The 18,854-nt window shown below is 51.4% G+C and overlaps 1 protein-coding gene across 4 annotated transcripts in view; it reads right to left on the reverse strand.

The window, feature by feature from the left end:
- Window positions 1–219: 219 nt before the first annotated feature.
- LOC144943416 (voltage-gated inwardly rectifying potassium channel KCNH6-like) overlaps window positions 220–18,854 on the reverse strand; it is a 139,742-nt gene continuing 121,107 nt past the window's right edge. For 3 of the 4 annotated variants that reach the window (XM_078870804.1, XM_078870807.1, XM_078870806.1), the window contains 9 exons: window positions 18,070–18,269; window positions 16,410–16,496; window positions 15,129–15,294; window positions 14,096–14,289; window positions 13,328–13,436; window positions 12,418–12,565; window positions 10,815–10,987; window positions 10,329–10,482; window positions 220–9,667 (listed from right to left, as the gene is read on the reverse strand). In XM_078870804.1, the coding sequence (XP_078726930.1) occupies window positions 9,202–9,667; window positions 10,329–10,482; window positions 10,815–10,987; window positions 12,418–12,565; window positions 13,328–13,436; window positions 14,096–14,289; window positions 15,129–15,294; window positions 16,410–16,496; window positions 18,070–18,269 (1,697 nt within the window). In that variant the 3' untranslated portion in view covers window positions 220–9,201. The remainder of the gene's footprint in view (window positions 9,668–10,328; window positions 10,483–10,814; window positions 10,988–12,417; window positions 12,566–13,327; window positions 13,437–14,095; window positions 14,290–15,128; window positions 15,295–16,409; window positions 16,497–18,069; window positions 18,270–18,854) is intronic. The other variant, XM_078870805.1, reaches the window with a different exon arrangement.

Genomic DNA, 18,854 nt, shown 5'->3' on the forward strand with positions numbered 1-18,854 from the left:
TAGCAAAAATATATTACAAAAAAAAATAATCCCGAGACAACTTGTGGCTTTATTTTGCAACCAAAGACCGTTAAAAATAAAGGACGACCGGTTTGAGAATTAAAAAAGAGTTCAAGGGAATGACGACGAGGGAATTATAACGCAAGGGAATAACAACACAAGGGAATGATTATGAGAGAATGACAACACAAGGGAATGACAACGGCCATTCATTTTTGTTTTAAAGCAAATTTATTCCAACCAAACGGGTAAACATGCAGCAAATATGTTTGTCCTTATATATCTTTCTCTCCAACTTCTTGAATTCCATCCTGCCAAGTCAGCATGGTTATTTGTTACACTGTACATGTCATTGCTATAGTCAAAATAAAACCACTCTTGATCGTACACGGTATTTCGGAGGAAGAGCATATTTGTCTCTTAAAGTGAGCCAAGTAAACACGGAGCATCGACAGTGAAGAGCGCTGTGCTCTCAGCTGCAGTTATGTGCGTACGTTGAACTTCTTTCTCACCGTACGCATCCAACCGTGCTCATGGGAGGTGCGGGGAAATCGGAGTCAAGACGAACGCTCTTCTCCGGACACGAATGCACGTTCAATAGCCGCGATGAAAAATATCAGCGCATCATTGCACCGCGCTTGCACGTGACAATGTTTTAATTGTTCAAATGTTCTGATTCATTTCAGAATTGGCCTCTCAGCTTGTAAGGGCGATGCTATCTGGCACACTTATCGTTTTGCTTTTCATCAATACAGTGTGCTGCTTAAGAACGGCTCATCTTCTCGAACACATGTCCGTCAACGATCAATCTCGCGGCTGGTGCTAGCGTGGGTGAGCTTTTACATTCGATTGGTTCAGCCCGCTACACCACACAATGCAGCGTGGCATCATCATCGTCGTCGTCGCTGGATGTGCCCACTTAATTATTTATAATATTCATAAACATTTATATTTATAATATTTACAAATAATCAATTGGACTTTCTAGTCTGGCGGCGTTCATATTATAGTCGTGGACCAATGCACCTCAAAAGGCAGAATAGATAGTGCTGCCGAAGGATGCAGCCAGGGCACAAGCGGTACATTTCAGTGGACAGTAGTATGCTGCCGATTGGGGAACCTTGTAACCGCATCCAGATTGTCTAAGCTAATTGTGTTGCTCTATACAATGTTTTCATGTTTACGCACGTTTAGCTTTGAGAAACGGTACACTGTAAAAGGATTTTAACAGCGGCAGCCTACTGCTGACATCGGAATGGCTGGCAAGTATGGAGCGAAGATGTGAATGCCTTCCTTTGTTGCCTATGTCCACCAGTAGAAATTCAAGTCAAAAGCCAAACTCATTCCTTGCTCAATTAAGCACTGAGACAATGCTCATGTCATGTGTACAGCCCGGGGCCTGTGGTTGAAATTACACATTTCCATGGTGGGGGCAAGTAATTATGTTGATGACCCGACAAAGTGGTACCGATTTGATCAACCCCAGAGGGATGTTGGGCTGAGTCAACCCCGCCCAGCGTTTGAGCTCGCAATCGGTGGCTCTGCCGCTGAGCCCCATGATGGGTTTAAATTCGCCACTCGATACAGTAACTGGAAATTCAGGGTTGATTTTCCAGTGAAGTGCCAGTTGGCTGTAGGATTTGTTGATGTAATTATTCACAGTACTGCACAGTGAATTCGAGATGTATACTGCAGTGAGGACCGCTAAATAATGGAGAATTCCAAACTCGAGTGGCGCATTAATGAGCAGCTGCTGCCTCAGCGCTTCTCAATGTTAATGAGAGCACACACGGAGATGTTTACCCCCGAAACGATGTGCGAGAGAAACTACAATCGGGGAACGCATTTCCACCTCGACAAAATTACCCTAACCGATTTAAAGATTTGACTCGCGACTGGCAATGATGACATCCACACCTCATCACAAAAAATAAAACCGAATCGTAAGAAAATTAACTTTCGTCAGTATTATAATCTCGCCCTGAAGCCTCAAGCCTACACGCGGCGTTTCTCAGCGCCGTTTTCAGCCACTCCGATGTCCTGTGGAGTTACGATACCACGAGACGCCACGACCTGGCCACCACTCCGTGACTGGTGCCACGGCTCCACGGCCGCTGCTGGACTGCTGCCAGTTTAGAACCAGCCCAGGAACACGGTCCCAGGGACAGCGCGCTGGTCCAGACCACGACACGTTGAGATTCGAGCCTCAGTGGGTTCGGCTCCATGTGCTTTGTCCCCCTCCCACTCGCGACCCTCTAAGCGGTTGGCGTGATGGAGGTCTCGAAGCAATCTTCAATTTTTTTTTAGAAAGGAAACATCACTACGTTAGATTATTTTAAGCAATTAAAGTATTATTTTTGGATTTTCCCCCCACAATGTCATTTGGACACAGACACGGCCGGGAAAGCTGAACTCAGTGACGGCCAAGCTGCATCACAACCGGCTCTGGGAGGGCGGCTCGGCATGGGGTGATGGGCGACCTCCCCCCCCCCACCCTGGGGGACCCTGTTCTGTGATCGGCTTGGCTGGGCTGGGCTGCCATGGGCGCGTGGCTCGATATAGCCACATCACTGCGCTGGCGCCAAGCCGAGAGCCGTCATTGGCCATGGACTTGTTTATTTTTCCATGACCAGTGGAAACCGTGCTGGCAGTATACTGCACACGTGCTGGCAGTATACTGCACACGTGCTGGCAGTATACTGCACACGGTCTGGGCCAGACGCTCCTGTCGCCGTGGCACAGTCGTCCGTGGTGAAAGTGATCCCAATCACTTCCAGATTCTGACCTACAGGCTGCCTTCTATAATGATGCTGCATGATTATATCTGGGCCAAATCAGGAACCGGTTGTTACTCCACACGTAGTCGAGGCACATCATTAGTTCAGCTTTCCAGCCATATTTGAGTTAACAAAGCATACAAATCCAAAAGATCAGATTTGAATTTAAGAATAACCCAACCTAATCAATGCCTTTGGAAAAAAAAACATTTTCGTAAAGCAGCTTTACAACCACCACACGAAAGCCATGGAGGAGGGTGGAGGCGAGGGGGCAGCAGGGGGAGTGGAGTTGTCGAGGGGAGGGGCTGAACCCACCGACTCCCGGCTCGCGGGGCGCTGACATGGGGGGAGTGGTAGAGGAGGTTAACGGTTTGAAATTATTGGCCGCCCTGGTTAATACGGTGAGTGCATTAAACACAAAATATCCCTCGAGTGAAGACGGAGGCTTGTGTTGCTTCCGAAACGTAGTGATTTAATTTAGTTGTCTTAATTTTAATTTATTTTAGTTTTTTCCTACATGACTTTACCGAAAAAAACAAAAAGTATGGATCCTTGCAGTCACGAAAACTTCAAATCTAGAATGCCCCGAGTGCTTCACAGTAGTGGGCGTTAAAGATGCCGTGATGGTATTTGGAAATGGGTAGCCCAGGTGTGCCAGCAGCATGGTCCAAATTCAGAAAATGTATTTTTTGCCAAAACAGAAACATCGCACCCATATTGTGAAACTTCTGCAACCATCTAACCCCGACTGGCAGACGAATGTCCGCTTGCTGGCCGGTGCTGCGTTGATCTTGTAAGCATGCATGCTGAACTTCTTTCGCACCGTACGTAGCCAACCATGCTAATCGGAGGTGCGGGGGAAGGACAACAAACTAAACACAAGAAGCTGTTCTAAAGAAGTCAGTTTTCAGCTTGCTGTCCCCGCAACGAGCTGTCACGGGGGGAGGGGCGGGGCGAGGGGCGGGGCGAGGGGCGGGTCCCCTGCCGCTGGGCGCATGGGAGGTGCGGCATGAATGTTAAGTGGTGATGATGGGTATTCAGGATAGGGGTCAGACGGTTGTTCTTGGGCAGTTTTTGGGCCATCAACGGTTGATTCCCATTGGTCACTGGAACAAGCAGGAATACCTTACGTGGACCCCACAGAATGTATGCACCAGGTACACGAAGGCTCTGAGAACGTCGCCTAAACATGCTTCCCGCGTATGGCTTTATACAACAAATCAGAAGTCCACGTGCAGGGCTGATAAGCCAAAGGGCAGCCTTCGGGGGGAGCCGCACTGACACCTTGAATGAATTCCGAGGTTCACAGTAGCTCGCAGTGTGGTCCAGGATCTAGTCAGGATTTCCAGTCGCATGCCAGGTTTTTTGTCTGATCGTTTCACTTGATTCGGTGGTGGCGAACGCCCTCGACATCGTTCGGCAGATTCACCCCACGCAGGCATCGACGTCCACAGCTCCAGCGCGCACACGAGCGCCCGCGAGGCCCCGCAGCGAGATACAATCGTTACACCTCGACACGTCACTACAAAAACGGTCAAAAACATCATCACGTGTGCACACCGCGTTCCCAACGTATGATATAAAAATACTCGATATTGCTTACAATATAATTAGCACTGCAAGATGTTAGATATATATGTGAAGTGCCGTTACATATCTTATGTACTGCAGATTCGTTTTCTTACAAATGTGTTCGTTTGAGGTTGTAATTTTCAAAATGAGTAAATCACATGGAATGCGCTGGGGCCTCGTCAGCTCTTAGAAGCTAAGCGGGGTTGAGCTTGGATAGCAATTGGATGGGCGACCACCACATGTTCAAGGTTGTCACAAAGGCAGACGTGGGCCGTGCAGCAAAATAAAATGACTTTCCTGCTCTCTCTCAGCCCACAGAACTACGATCCTCGCCCTCACAAGCCTAAACCGACCCATGTGGCAAACAGCGGTCAAATAACCCCCACGACTCGGACGGCATGGGGAGGCCCTCATCCAGCAGTGGACTGACAAAAGTGCTGTGGATGGACACGCTCTGGATGGGACGCGCACCAGCGACGGCCGCGAGCCAGTTGGTCACGTGTTCCCTGCCCTTGCGACCGTGGCGTGGCGCGGTGAGCCCATCCAGTACACCCACCGCTGTGCTGCACGCCGAGGCGCGTGGCGACCGAACGCGCCGCGACATCGCCACGCGCGGCGTGGGGCTGCGGCTCCTCCACTGTCCCCGTTGCACACGATTCATTCCCATCGCTTTTCATACAGCTGCCACATTTCAAAAGTTACACCGCAAAATACTCAATTGGGATCGTACAGAGCAATCACGATCCTCCCTTACTGGCAGGCCAGGTGCCGAGTCACCAGGCAGCTGCCACGAGGGGGGGGGGGGGTGCCCGTTCAAATGTGTTGCGATGAGATGCAGTGTAAAGGGAGGGCGGCTCTATCGAAGACAAATGACTACTCTTGTCGTGTATCCCTCTTTGTCAATTTTCTTTTTTACTTACCAGCCACCGAAACGATTAAGACAGCTCACCCGGCACGCGCCCAGGACAAGCGATGGAGACTGGCAAGCGACGAGCATAGGTACACCGCGGGGTACGCTGGTCGCTGGGACGCAAACTCTGTCGCCTTGCTGCGGCGAAAATTGTTCATGGGTGAAACGACTGAAATTCCCAACTCCCCCCTCATCGTCCCCTCTCCAGACCCCAGTAAAAATACAAACAATTACATGATACTTGCAAAATCCCATCTGCATTATTATTAGTTTTCACTCAAACATTAAAAAAGTGTCCACAGGAAATAAATTACATGTTAATATTACACACGGCTGTAGAGTATTAGGTTAAAATTTGTATGTACATCACGTTTTTTTTCAAGAGCAGTAGAAAAATGCATTCTTTTGGCAAGTGATACAGCTTTAAAGGTCTAACGTAACAGCAACGCTGTCAGCGTTCACCGTTTAAATACAGCCCAAAACTATTCATACAAATCAACGACGGTGTCACACCAACGCATCATTTGAAACCGGCGTTTTACAATTTTACCCATAAAGCAAATATCGTGAGTTCTGAAGGTTTCCTGCCCCAAACAAGTGGCGAATCAAAATATACTTAAATGTGTATATGTTGGACGATTATTGAAATTGAAAAAAAATTCGTTGTTTATAATTCAATGGTGTCATTGCCTACACTCGACTAAGCCAACATTAATAGACCATGACACCAAACATCGTCAAAGCATTCTTCGTCTAAACGTCAGCTGTTAAAACAGCCGTTAATGTGTCCACGAATTTATGAAATTAGTCACTTTGCCATCTGCGTAGACCTTTAAATCCTCTAACAGGTGGTTGTGGTCACACACACACGCTCACCTTAAACAATATCACATTCAATATAAAATGGAAAATATACATGGGGTTTTTTTTGGTAATTTTTTTCTTTAACGACGAAATCTGATTATTTTTGTTGTCCTGTGCAAAAATGCCTCGATATACGTTGTACGATGGTTTGATTATTGCGCATTCCACGGTAGCAAGCTTTGCGATCACACGAATAAATAAACATGAAAGGCAAAAGCGTTTCCCACTTTCATTCACCAAAAGCTGCTCATCCGAGCCGCGGTCCGGATCTATAGGAAGTGATCATCGGTTGGATCTGTACGCAGGAGAGCAGCATCAATGGATTTCAACTCCAATGCATATGCTATGGATGCATTGGAATGCAGACTTTGCAGTGCGGTCCTACTTAGAGTGTGAAAAGTAGGGAAAGAAGACGACACTTGGGTGAATAAAGTTGTGCTGTGAACATCGTTGTCCAATTTTTTTAAAATTTTGCCCGCGGGAGGGAAAGTGGTGCGTCGATAGGAACTGTACAAAATACAGTCCGGCTGTCTTCCACATCCTGCCTGATATGTTACAAAGTTGATAATCTTCATTAGTCGTCGACCAAAAACGTAAGCGTATAAACATCGGCGGTTACATTCAAAGCCCGAAAGACAGAAGAACGTTTTAAAAATATATATACATGCAATCTTCTACCAAGACTTCCTTACAAAAATTATAAGCCAGATTTTTCAAAAACACTGAAGATGCAACTTTGCTCACGACAGCCAGATGCTGAAGTCGTCTCCAGGCTACATTGCTGTGAAGTAGCGAGGGAATATTGTTTGACCGTGCCACAATAGTGCACTCACACACGCACGGTGCAGCGTCGCTTCGTGCCGTCCCTTGACCCTGTGCAGACACGGACACGTGTGGAATTACGACGTCGCTAATCCCACAAGCCACGCCTGTTATGTTGGTAAGTGCCATCGTATATATATATAATGTATAAAATAAAACTTTTACAGCTAACCGAGTTTTACATAATTTAACAACGCCTCTCTTATTAACCCTTTCACAGCCCACGTATTACCCTGCAGCCAGACACATTTTAAATGTGCAAACCTGGTCAGTTTGATTTTTGGTATTTTTAAAAATAATTGTCCATAATAGGGGCATGACCCTGATCCGTGTGCAATATTTATTCTTAAACAAATTCTGCTACTGAGTTGGCAGCGGCAGACGCGTCACCTGTGTGTGTGTGACCAGCAAACACAAAGCTACATTCTGTCACGTGCAATATCTGGACCTACCACGGGAGGGCCTCGGTAGCTCCCGCAGAATCGACAGGCCTGGCCGTGAAAGGCTTAAGAAGCAATCTGCATCTGCTAAAACAAAAATAATTAGAAATTATGAAAATGTGAATGAGACACGGAAGTTATTTTTAAAAATAACAATTTATAATATTTGCAAATTGACCAACTGGGACATTTAATATTTGCAAATATTGCAAATAGTCTCTCGGACTGCAGCAGGTTTTGCAGCCTTGATACTGATGTGGGTAAGGCTTCAGGGTTCTGGACATTTTGCTGTCCGATTCCGCTTCACCCATCTGTGGTTTAGGATGGGTTCACGTTTGCTGCTGTCTGACGGGCAGCTCCGAGCCGTGGTGTTCCCTCTGCCAGCGGCGGTGGCGCAGTTCTCGAGTGCGTAGGAAGTGCAACTGCACAGGACGGCTCACAGGGGTCCTGGTGCCAGGCTACGAAAGGAGGAGGGGGGGGGCGTAGATTTACCGGTTTCACTTCACAGGGCGGCGACAGTCGCGACACGGCAGAGCGGTCGCGCATTTGCCACTTGAGCCCCGCAGGCGCCCTGGTTAATACTGCCCGTGTATACTGCATGCCGTCTGCTTCACAGTGGACATTCAAGATAACGTGACGTTATTCATTAAAAGAGCAGGTCACGTGTGTCGGCATCATGGTCCAATTTTGCCAAATGTTAAATTTACCCATAAATCACAAAGTGTGGAAAACAACTAAATTGCCCCCCCCCCACCCCCCGCGAGGTAGCATACGCCTGCAGACTTTGTGATCCTTGCGCTATAAGAATGGTGCCACAATCCCAACATACTCATGGTTTAATGATTTATTTTCTTTTCTGGCACCAGAGCCCATGCCACTCATGCTGCGCCCACTGCCCAGCAGAGACGTCCCCTGCACATCCCAGGCTGTGATCATCGCGTACCCCCAAGCATGGCGGTTTGTGCCGCCCGCTGTTTGTGGAAGGCAGCCCGCTCCGCATTTCACTCGGCACCCGTGCCACATGGGGAGACAAATCAAAGTGGGGCCGACACGGAGAGGAAATTGCTCTGCGTTGACGGAGTTGGAACGCGGTCACGTGGCGCGGGGTCGTGAATCGCGGAGCGGAAGCCTCCATTTGACCGTGGCAAGGAGAACGCTTCTCACGAACACCGCGTCCGTCCTGCCGTGCGCTACATCTATGTGGCTTGGTGTGTGCTTTTCAAAATCTTTGGTGCGTCCTGGTGGCACACTCCACCTCTATGCAACTTGCACGAAAAAAGTTAACGACTAACAACACTAAAGTGGGTTAAGTCCAATCAGCAGTTGTCAAAAGCAGCTTGACGATAGTAACGTGGAGTCAATATTGGGTGGCAGCCCTGGACTCGAATCCAGCGGCTCAGTGCTCTGACACGGCCCCATACTTTTGTGAGCAACCCAGAAATGTTTACGTCATATACTCGAATGATATGGCCATTGTGACCGGCTACAAAACGACAATCACGGGGGAAGAAACATCTATTTTAAGCAATCCCTTCCGCTCGTCTTCTTGCATCCATGACCGTGATTCAAGTGAACAGGCTTTCGTGTCAACAAAAACTCCCCCCTGTCCCTTGTGCAGGCATTCACATTGTAGTTGCGCTATGTACACATCTAGACGTGGGCGACGTTTTTTGTTGTGGCGTGTCAAACGCGACATTTAAAAACGTGTCTCTTGCTTCGCTTCATTTGCCGACGTCGTTTTGCAGCGGCGGTCCAGAAGCACCCCCCCCCCACCCCCGAGTTGACCGGCTTCCGAAGTTGACCGCTGGCGGCAGAGTCACGACGAGTCGGCGCTTTCGCTCGTGCCTGGAAGACTCGGGACGGACTGCCAGCGCGACGGATTGGAGCGGTCCGAGCGAGCGCCGTCCGCGTGCCGGAACGACACGGAAGAGCGGCGGGCGGAGCGCGCCGGCGACGCCTCCTGCCGCCCCGCGACCCCCGCGACCCGTACGGGACCGGCGAGCGCTCGGGGGGCGAACGTGCACGGCGTGAGCGGCCAGGGCGGGCAGGTCGCGGCGACGGAGCCTGGGCTCCAGGCGCCGTCCGCCGGGAGATCCAGGGGGTGCGGCGGGGCCCTAGCGGGGGGCGGCGGAGGGGCAGGGGGAGGGGAGGAGGCGGGGGAGTCGGGGGACGGCGGCGTGGGCCCCGGCGACGTGGGGCTGTAGGCGGGCGGCACCGGAGCCACGCGCCGCTGCAGCAGCTGGATGATGGAGCCGAAGTCGGTGGCGATGCGAGACTCCAGCCTGCAGGGACGAGGAGGAGGCACGCGGCACCGAGTCATGCACGTGCACGGCCCTTGTTGTCAATCCAATGCCCACACTTAACCACCCTGGTCAGTGTGGGTTGGGTGAAGTCACGGAGCACGGACGTGGAAGCACAGAAGTAGAGAACAGCTGTGGATTTTGCTACACTGCACCTCGACTGCCCGTCCCGCAGCCACGCGGCAGCCTATGGACAATGGGTTTGTGCGTGGTGGGCACCCATCCCTCCAGCGTCCAGGCTGCAGCATGCTTTAGCTTCCTAGGCCCGGTGGTGTGGCCACATGCTCGTGCATACACAGGCGCGCACACGCAACAATGCACGCACCGCTACACGTGCGAACATGCACACGTGCAATATACACGTATGTTTACACGCACACATAAACTCACCCATCCACACATACATACATGCACACATACATTCTATACATGTATACACAGAATTATTTATAAACACATACACACGTACCCATATCGTGCATGCTAACACACACATGTGCAAGGTGATACATATACCAGCCCCACGTAAGGGGGAGCCAATGACCACGCCCAGCTTCCGTTACAATTAATTTCCCACACACACTCTGCTATTTACTTCTGAGCTAAATCCAACCCATGCAGGTTGATAATTAATTGACCGCACCTGTTGATGTGCGTCTGCAGGAGCTCGATCCGGTCCTCTATAGGCAGCAGTCCGATCCGTAAATCCGCTCCAGTCTCCGTGTCCAACAGCCCAGTCCGCTTCTCCCCAAGATCCGCTCCGCCGGTCGCCCAGAAGTTGTAAACCTCCGGGACATCTGCGTGCGACCAGGGTAACAGGTGAAGCGGAGCGAGCTAGAATCCATCTGAGAGGCTCTCTGCACCGACTGGCTTGTCCAGTTGTAGCCTAGGAATCAACGGGGTTTGTGTCCAGAGGACAACCACCGTTGACTTCCAGCGGCATGGTCACCCAAACCCACGCTGACCAGAGTGGCGAAGTATGGCCAAACTACCCCCGCGGCGTGGGGCGGCCTTCGCCAAGCAGTGCCTTGACAGAGGGCTGTCAATTATCATTCATCGATGATACAATTTCCGACCGTGTAATGTGACACTCTCGTTGACACCGATGCTGAAGGTGACGATGGCGCACCGGCAAGGAGGTTGCAGCGGCTGCCCGAGATGGCCCCGCTGGAGAAGGGGTCCTTGCTGGCGGGCGTCGAGAAGCCGTCTGCGTTGCCGTTGACGGTGCCCGTCTTGGGCGACGGCGACAGCTCCAGGAGCTGCGTGGACGCCCGCGCCACCCTCTGCGCCCGGCTGCTGGACCTGGCGGCGAGCGCGCAGCCCCGATACACAGCCGCAGCCACCGCGGGCTCGTCACACTGAGCTCGTGCTGCAGCACCACCGTCGTCACGCTCGCGAAATACAGCGGCTCTAAGAAGCACACCCAATCTCCCGTGCACGCTTGCTTTTGATGCCCACAATGACCCCCATGAACCTAAATGAAATAGTTCAACATAACGATCAAACACCAACAGTAAACAAATCACAATGTCTCTCTATTCAAATGAGCAAAGGGACTCTGCGGCCCTGATCCAGTCGTTGAAATCCCACGTTCCCGTGGAGGATGGCAGTCTCTCAACGAGATATCCGTGCTGCCGAATTGCCGCAAGGCGTCGTTCGTTTGATCACACCCTGGAATGTAATGGAACGAGTTGGCCGATGAGGAGGCTTTCAACTTCCAACCTTCCCATTGCGGGCCAAGGGGTCTGACCGCAGCCGTGGGAAGCCTCGCCGTGGCCCAAGACTTGTTCCCCCAGAGGGTCCTGCATGGGGCGCTTGAGCGAGTAGGTGACGGGCGGTGGACCGCTTTGCCCGGGGCTTCATTTCCACACCCAGCAGGCCACATCTGGTGTACCTCTCGCTATGGCTATGAGTCGCGTGCCACTCAATTACAGTCTACCGGCAATGCAGGAAATATTCAATCAACCAGAACATCCTGCAGCGCAGGACGATTGGGAAGGCGCTGCGCTTCACAGAAGGAGCGGGGTGTTGTTGCTCCGATGTGATTCCTACCCAGTTAAGTACGGCATCACACCGTGTACGCCCTCCCGCTCTAGGCACTTTCGCTGCAACGTATTCAACCTACCGATGCCCAGTCCTGGCGAAGGCACTGTGTACTATCTCGCCATCACGTACTTGAGAGGTAGAGAGCCATTAAAAACCAACATTGTTTACGTTGCACAGTGAACATTCAGGCGCCATATGATGCCCAAGTGTTAGCGTCCCTGACTGGCTGAAGTGTTTTTCATGGCTACTCCATTAATGTTTATTTCCCAACATACCGTACCTATGGTGACTATTTTTATGCAAGTGTAAAGTATTTTTTACGTGATAAACAACTAACAAAAATACATATAGTATAACAGACAAGATAATATATCTTAACATATCAATAATAATGACTTTATTTTCACACCGATGGTTGTGCAGTGTTGACGCGCACATTACCATCCACCATCCCATCTCGAGTAGGAGTTTAACACGTGGGCTTTCGCCACCAATATTATCCATAATAGAGGTTTCTTTAGGTGAGATCGTGTAAATATAAATGTGTGGTTAAACCCGCCACCACCAGACACAGCCAATTATTAAGGTTTGTCACGTAACCAAACGTGACAATTCGTGACTAGTATGAACCGCGTCAATGCCTCTCATCGTCGAAAGATTGTGGCGCAAAAAACTGCTGCTGTTACCCGGGCGAGGAGAAGCTCACGTCCCCGACCTCCGTGCGCTTCCCCCGGGCCTGCTGTGCTTTGGGCCGGTGGTTACAGTTCCGCGTCTGGCCGTCCGTCCGCGATGTCACGTCGCTATCGTCATCCTCGATCCGCTTCTTTTGTTTCCCTGCGGACACGGGACGGGCGCGGATCCATGATTAAAACCAACGGTGGCGGCGCGATGGGTGGCTCAGGGCGAGAGTGCTCGGAGATAAACCGCAGCGGGCCAAGAGGGAGTTATCGACGGCCATTTATTCGTGCAGAAAGGCCTCAACGAGTCTCGACTCTTTTTCAGGAGGGTGCTGCATTGGTTAACGAGTTGTTGGCCTCATCCTAGAGAAAACCGGAGAAAACCCAAACTCGGCGTAGATCCACCACACTTGGAATGTAACCGGGCTCCACCGACCCATGACGGGAACCTTGCCTCGAGCACAGGCACGTGACTTGGACGCACCCCGGTCCCTCGGCTGTTTCCGTGGCGATGCCTCAGAAGCACACCAGGCAGGGGGTGGCAGTCGCACCGATAGCCTCCCAGATATGTTCAGACTAAGATTTTTCTTAAATTATGTCGAATTGTAAAAAAGTAACAAGAATAGTCAATACTTCTTGATGGATATTTAACTTAAGATACAATCAGTGTCACAATTTGACAATCTGATGATACATTTTCTTTGGCGGAACGAGTGCCTTTATAGACACTAGAAACCGCGTGGCACAATTGGGAGCCCTGGGTGTGTGCCAAGGCAACCCCACGCGACCCCACATGACCCCACACGAACCCACACGACCCCACACGAACCCACGCGGCCACACGCGGCCACACGCGGCACCACGTGACCCCACGTGGCCCCACATTGCCCCACGTGTGGCTCCATGCGGCCGGCCGTACCGAGGCCGACTTTGTTCCACAGCGACGGCCGCCGTCTCCTTCGCCGTGACGCCGCACCCTCCCCGCTGTCGCCCGAGTCCTCGCTGGAAGAGTCGGGGATCATGTCCACCTTTGGCCGGGGGGGAGAGGGTCGTGGGATTAATGTGACGCCAATACACGACACAGACGCACCGCGCCTAATCACATCACGAATATGATGCTTGTAAACGCAGGAAAGTCTGACAGCTGAGCCTCATGAATCTGTTTCAGGAGGATCGCTGTGTAGATTCTAAACGATTGAATTGTAGATAATTTTTTTCTAATTTGGCCTGTGACACTGGCACATGGCGTCTTTAACGTCCATTGTGAAGCAAACGGCACGTGGTTTGTTATGGTTGTATGTATGTTGAACTTGTGATCTCGTCAAGGAGCATAAACCATCACAGGAACTCCGGTCATCCTCGCAGCGGCCTTTGGCTGACCATCGAACAAAGACGGTCACCGCATCGCGTGCTTTCAGATGCGCTTCTGCGGCCGTCTGGAATGTTCTTCCTTCCGATATTATGAAGCCACTGGAGCTGTACACTTTTAAATCTAGATCGAAAACTATTTTCTTTCTGAACGCTTTTTGTGTTTAGTTTGTTGTCCTTCCCCCGCACCTCCATTTGATACTGTTGGATACGTATGGTACGAAAGAAGTTCAACATACACACATCGCATACATGCTTCCGTACATACATACATGCACACATACAAACATGCAAACCCCGAGACCCGAGCTGCCCGTACGTCGCGCAGGTTGAAGGTGATCTCCAGGTTGCGCCAGAAGCACTCGGAGAACTCGGGGTACATCTCCAGCACCTCGCACAGGTCCTCACGCAGGATCTTGTGGAGGTCGCAGTACGTGAGCGCCCGCACGTCCGCGTTGGACTTGCCGGGTTTGCTGCACACATCCAGCGGCTCGCCGAAGATGTCGTTCTTGCCTGGAAGAGAGGCGACCATCGACGCACAAACGCGTTGGTCCAACAAGCCGTCGATCCAGCGGTTAACACGCCAATCGATCAATCCATCAATGTAGCAAGCCAGCAAGTCAACAACCAACCATTCACTCATCCCATTAATACGTAAAGCCATTAACCAATCAATCCATCGTTCAATGAACCATGCATACATTTACCCAACAACATAACCATCAGCCAATTAAACCATTAACCCATTCAACCTTCATCTCAGCAACTCATAATTCCATCAACCCATCAGTAACCAATTCAGCAATGCATTGACTCATCAACTTATTAAGCCATGAATAAATCAATGCATCAGACATCTACTCATCAACTCAAAGTGAGCATTTCCTGGGTAAACAAGCGTAATAATAACTATAATTATTATATATCGGCTGATTACGGATTTTCCCACATCTCCCCTCTGCATCTCAAACTAAACTAAAACAAAATTATTTGATTTGAGCAGGTAAGGCCCACGAAGCTATACAGCTCTTTTTCAGAAGTGACCTGGCAAAAATGATAGCTCAACAAAGTGGCTCATCATCACGTGGACATTTATAGCAGCCAAAATACTCTAAACGTCTGATGTTGATTCTAAATGTGGAGGGAAATAACGGAGGAACCGGAGAAAAATCCACGCGACCACGGAGAGACAAAGAACACGCAAACTCCAAATATACAGCAGGTGTCAGGGTCGGGATCGAACCCACAACCTCCTGCATACCAGGCGAGGGAGTTAACATCTCCTAGCCACGTGGCACCCCCATCTCCCCCCCGCATCTCCTAGGAGCGGACGTCCGCCCTGCGCCGCGCACCGAGGATAGCGACGACGATGTCCTCCCGCATGATCTCGATGGAGCCGCGTGAGATGAAGTAGAGCGCTCGCAGGACGTCCCCTGCATGCACTAGCGTGTCGCCGGGGGGAGCGTGCGTCGTCTTGAACTTGAGCGCGAGGGCACGCAGGCAGCCCTTGCTGGCGCCCTGTGGGGGGCACGCAGCACGGAGGGGGGGGGGTCATGGAAGGACGTGGTGAATGAGGAGGAAAGAGGGAGTTAACCCAATGATCACGCGAACTCCGGTCATCCTCACAGCAGCGGCTTTTGAATCGCCATCGAACAAAGACAGTCATTCATAATAGAGTTTTTTTTTGGGTTATATCGCGTAAATATATAAATCTGTCGTTAAAACCCGCCACCACCCGACACAGCCAATTAGTAAGGGTTGTCACGTAAACAGAACGTGCCAATTCGTCATGAGTACAGCACACCGGTGTGTTGGAGAGCCAAGCAACAACATTTACAATCTGAGTACGACGTTTCTCCAATAATTACAACTAGCTTCATCAGGCGACAGCCAGATTGATAAGTTTATGAATGTCTGTTTAGTTTGTTATCCATCCCCCGCACCTCTGATTAGCACGGTAGGCTACGTACGGTGCGAATGGAATTCAGCACACAAACACGTGCATACTCACAGCCCTGTGTTGTTCAACTGTACATCAGACTGCAAGCCAGCCACTTTTTTATCAATTCCGTAAACTTTGTCGGATTGTACTTTTGGTAAAAGTTTTTAGAATGATTGGGGAGCGACCCTGGTCCACGCGCCTCATTCGTCTGCGACAGATGTCGCCACCAGACGGCAGCAGACATCGCGCCGCGCGTGGCCCACGGGTCTCAACCTGCAGGGGCAACGTCGAGAGCGGCCACAGGAGGGACGATGGCCCCGGTCGTGAAAGGTTTAAATGTCGCTTTCTATGCCGAATCGGGAGAACCACTTCATCACAGCCACGAACCCACGCGTCGCCGCCGCCGCCGTCACTCAATATCGGGGCTGCGCTTCCCATGCAGTGCGTCACGAGGCACCCTCAGGGGACCAAGGGGACCCTCCCCCGCCGTGACAGCTGTCCCTGCGAGCGACGAAGTGGACGCGGCACTGGGAGCGATGTTGCGCCGTGGCTGCCAGGTCAAATTCGGCAAAGAGTTTGTGCCGGGCAGCCAGCCCACACGGAGCACTCTTTGAGAAGAAAGCCACGGGATCTTTGGCGTCCACTGCGGATTTGACGGAGCGCTGCCACGTGGACGCGGTGCCCCACGCACCTTGAAGGCCCTGCAGTTTTCCAGAAGCGTCCGGTTGAGATGCAGGCAGATGTCGGCCTGCAGGCAGTCCGGGAAGCCCTTGAGCACCTGTCGCGGCACGCACACAAAGATAAAGGTCCCCGCACAGCCTTAGCAAACTTTTGAGGCAAGTGCTGTTAGCGAGTAATTATAAAGACGAGGGGGTGGGTGGTCAGCACCACGTCCTGCCGCCTTTGTCTCCCTTGTAGGGATCATGACACACCACGACAGTTTAGGCTGAGTCGACCTAGGCGCAGGACCGGTTTAGACTATCGTCACTGGTGTTGGCCGTGAGTGTTCATCGAACTTGGGTCGCTGGTTTCGTAGAGCATCGCGCTAACCGATGCACCGCTGCTCCCCACATACACACACACACGTGTGGGCGACTACGATCCACTCTGTGCATCGTCTAACAGCGGGATTTCAGCTGCTCGCAGAGCCTGACGGTCCACTCCGCGGTGTGCAGCCCCGGGGAGATGGATGCCGTGCGGAGCCCGTGTGTGTGTGCACGTGTGTGTGTGTGTGTACGTGCGTGTGTGTACGTGTGTGTGTACGTGTGTGTGTACGTGCGTGTGTGTACGTGCATGTACCTGTGTGTGTACGTGTGTGTGTGTACGTGTGTGTGTGTACGTGTGTGTGTGTACGTGTGTGTGTACGTGTGTGTGTGTACGTGTGTGTGTGTGTACGTGTGTGTACGTGTGTGTGTACGTGTGTGTGTACATGCGTGTACGTGTGTGTGTACGTGTGTGGCGATGAACACGCACGGCTTTTTGAAAGTCAGCTGCTAGATGAAGGCCTCTCTGCGTCGCGCGTGGGTGTCGTGCGGGTTATTTGAGGTGGGTGGCACAATACGCGGGAGCGTGATAATCACGGTGCGGCAGTGACTTGGCAGCACTGCCCGATGCTGCCGACAATGCAGCATAGCGCAACAGTCCCCTGTGTTATGGTGGTTGCCCATCCGGGCACCTTACCCACTCACTCAGCAGCCCAACCTCTTCTCCCACACAGCCCACCCTCACCCATCCACGCACCCACCCAACCTTCTCATTTACCCATCCACAACTCGCCCACCAACCAACCAACCTCACCTGACCATCTACCTCCTCACAGACCGACCCCCCCATCGATCACCCAGGCAACCCACGAGTCGTCACCCATCCGCCATCCTTCCCCACCCACTCAGTCACCAACCTGTCGACTTGCCCAGACACCAACACACTTCTGGTTGTCTTCTGAGCAAAAGTAAAGCGTTCCAAAGCTTGGAAGCATTTATGCTCCTGTTTACACGTAGGCTTTCGTGACAAATATCATCCATAACACAGGTTTTTTTTGGGGTTATATTGCGTAACTATAAATGTGTTGTTAAACCTTCCACCACCCGACACAGCCAATTAGTAAGGCTTGTTTTGTTGTTTTCGTGACAAACCTTACTAATTGGCTGTGTCGGGTGGTGGCAGGTTTAACGACGCATTTATATTTACGCGATCTAACCCAAAAAAAAACCTCTATTATGGATCGTTGCCCCTGTACAGTTCCCTTTCTGCCATAACGTGCACCGATGCCTTCTTTCTATATTGAGGGCGATGTTGACACGTAAAATAAAGATCGATCGATGGAACCGCGGCGGCGCCCCTGCGCTCACCATGTTCATGTCGATGCCGTTGGTGTAGGACCACGCGTGCTGGAAGTACTCCTCGAGGCGCTGCCGCAGGGGGTTGGGGATCTGGTGGAAGCGGATGAACTCCTTGACGCGCAGCATCTGCGTGTGGTAGCGCGCCGTGCCGGTGTACAGCCGCTGGATGATGGCCGACACGTTGCCGAAGATGCTGGCGTACATCAGCGCTGCGGCGGACAAGTGGGGCGGCGGTTAGCGGTGATTGGCGATGGTTGGCGGTGATTGGCGATGGTTGGCGCGACGGTTTGCGACGGTTGGCGATGGTTAGTGCCGGTTAGCCACGTTTGGCGGCAGTTAGCAGCGGTTAGCGACGGTTAACAGCGGTTATCGAGGGGATGACCAAAACGCCCATAAAACTGGGACTTTCCGTCCTGCAAAGGTGGCCGAGTGGCTCGGAGGGCAGAGTGCAGTGCCACTTGGCCGTCTGGAGTGCACTTTCAAATGCGCTTCTGTGGCCGTCTGGAACGTTCTTATTTCCGATTTTAGGAAGCCACCGGAGCTATGAACTTAAAAAAAAATCTAAATTGAAAAATCATTTCTTGAACACTGCTTTCTGTGTTTAGTTTGTTGTCCTTTCCACGCACCGCCGATTAGCGCGGTTGGCTACGTACGGTGCGAAAGAAGTTCAACATGCGTACAATTATGAGCGGATTGAATGTCTCCTATGATGCAACACAGAACGGCACATTTGGAATAAAACTTGGGTGGGAAAAGGTAAACACCCACGGTGCTCTTTCACTCCCCGTGATAAC

This window comes from Lampetra fluviatilis, chromosome 31 (assembly GCF_964198595.1).
Source record: "Lampetra fluviatilis chromosome 31, kcLamFluv1.1, whole genome shotgun sequence".
Lineage (NCBI taxonomy): Eukaryota > Metazoa > Chordata > Hyperoartia > Petromyzontiformes > Petromyzontidae > Lampetra > Lampetra fluviatilis.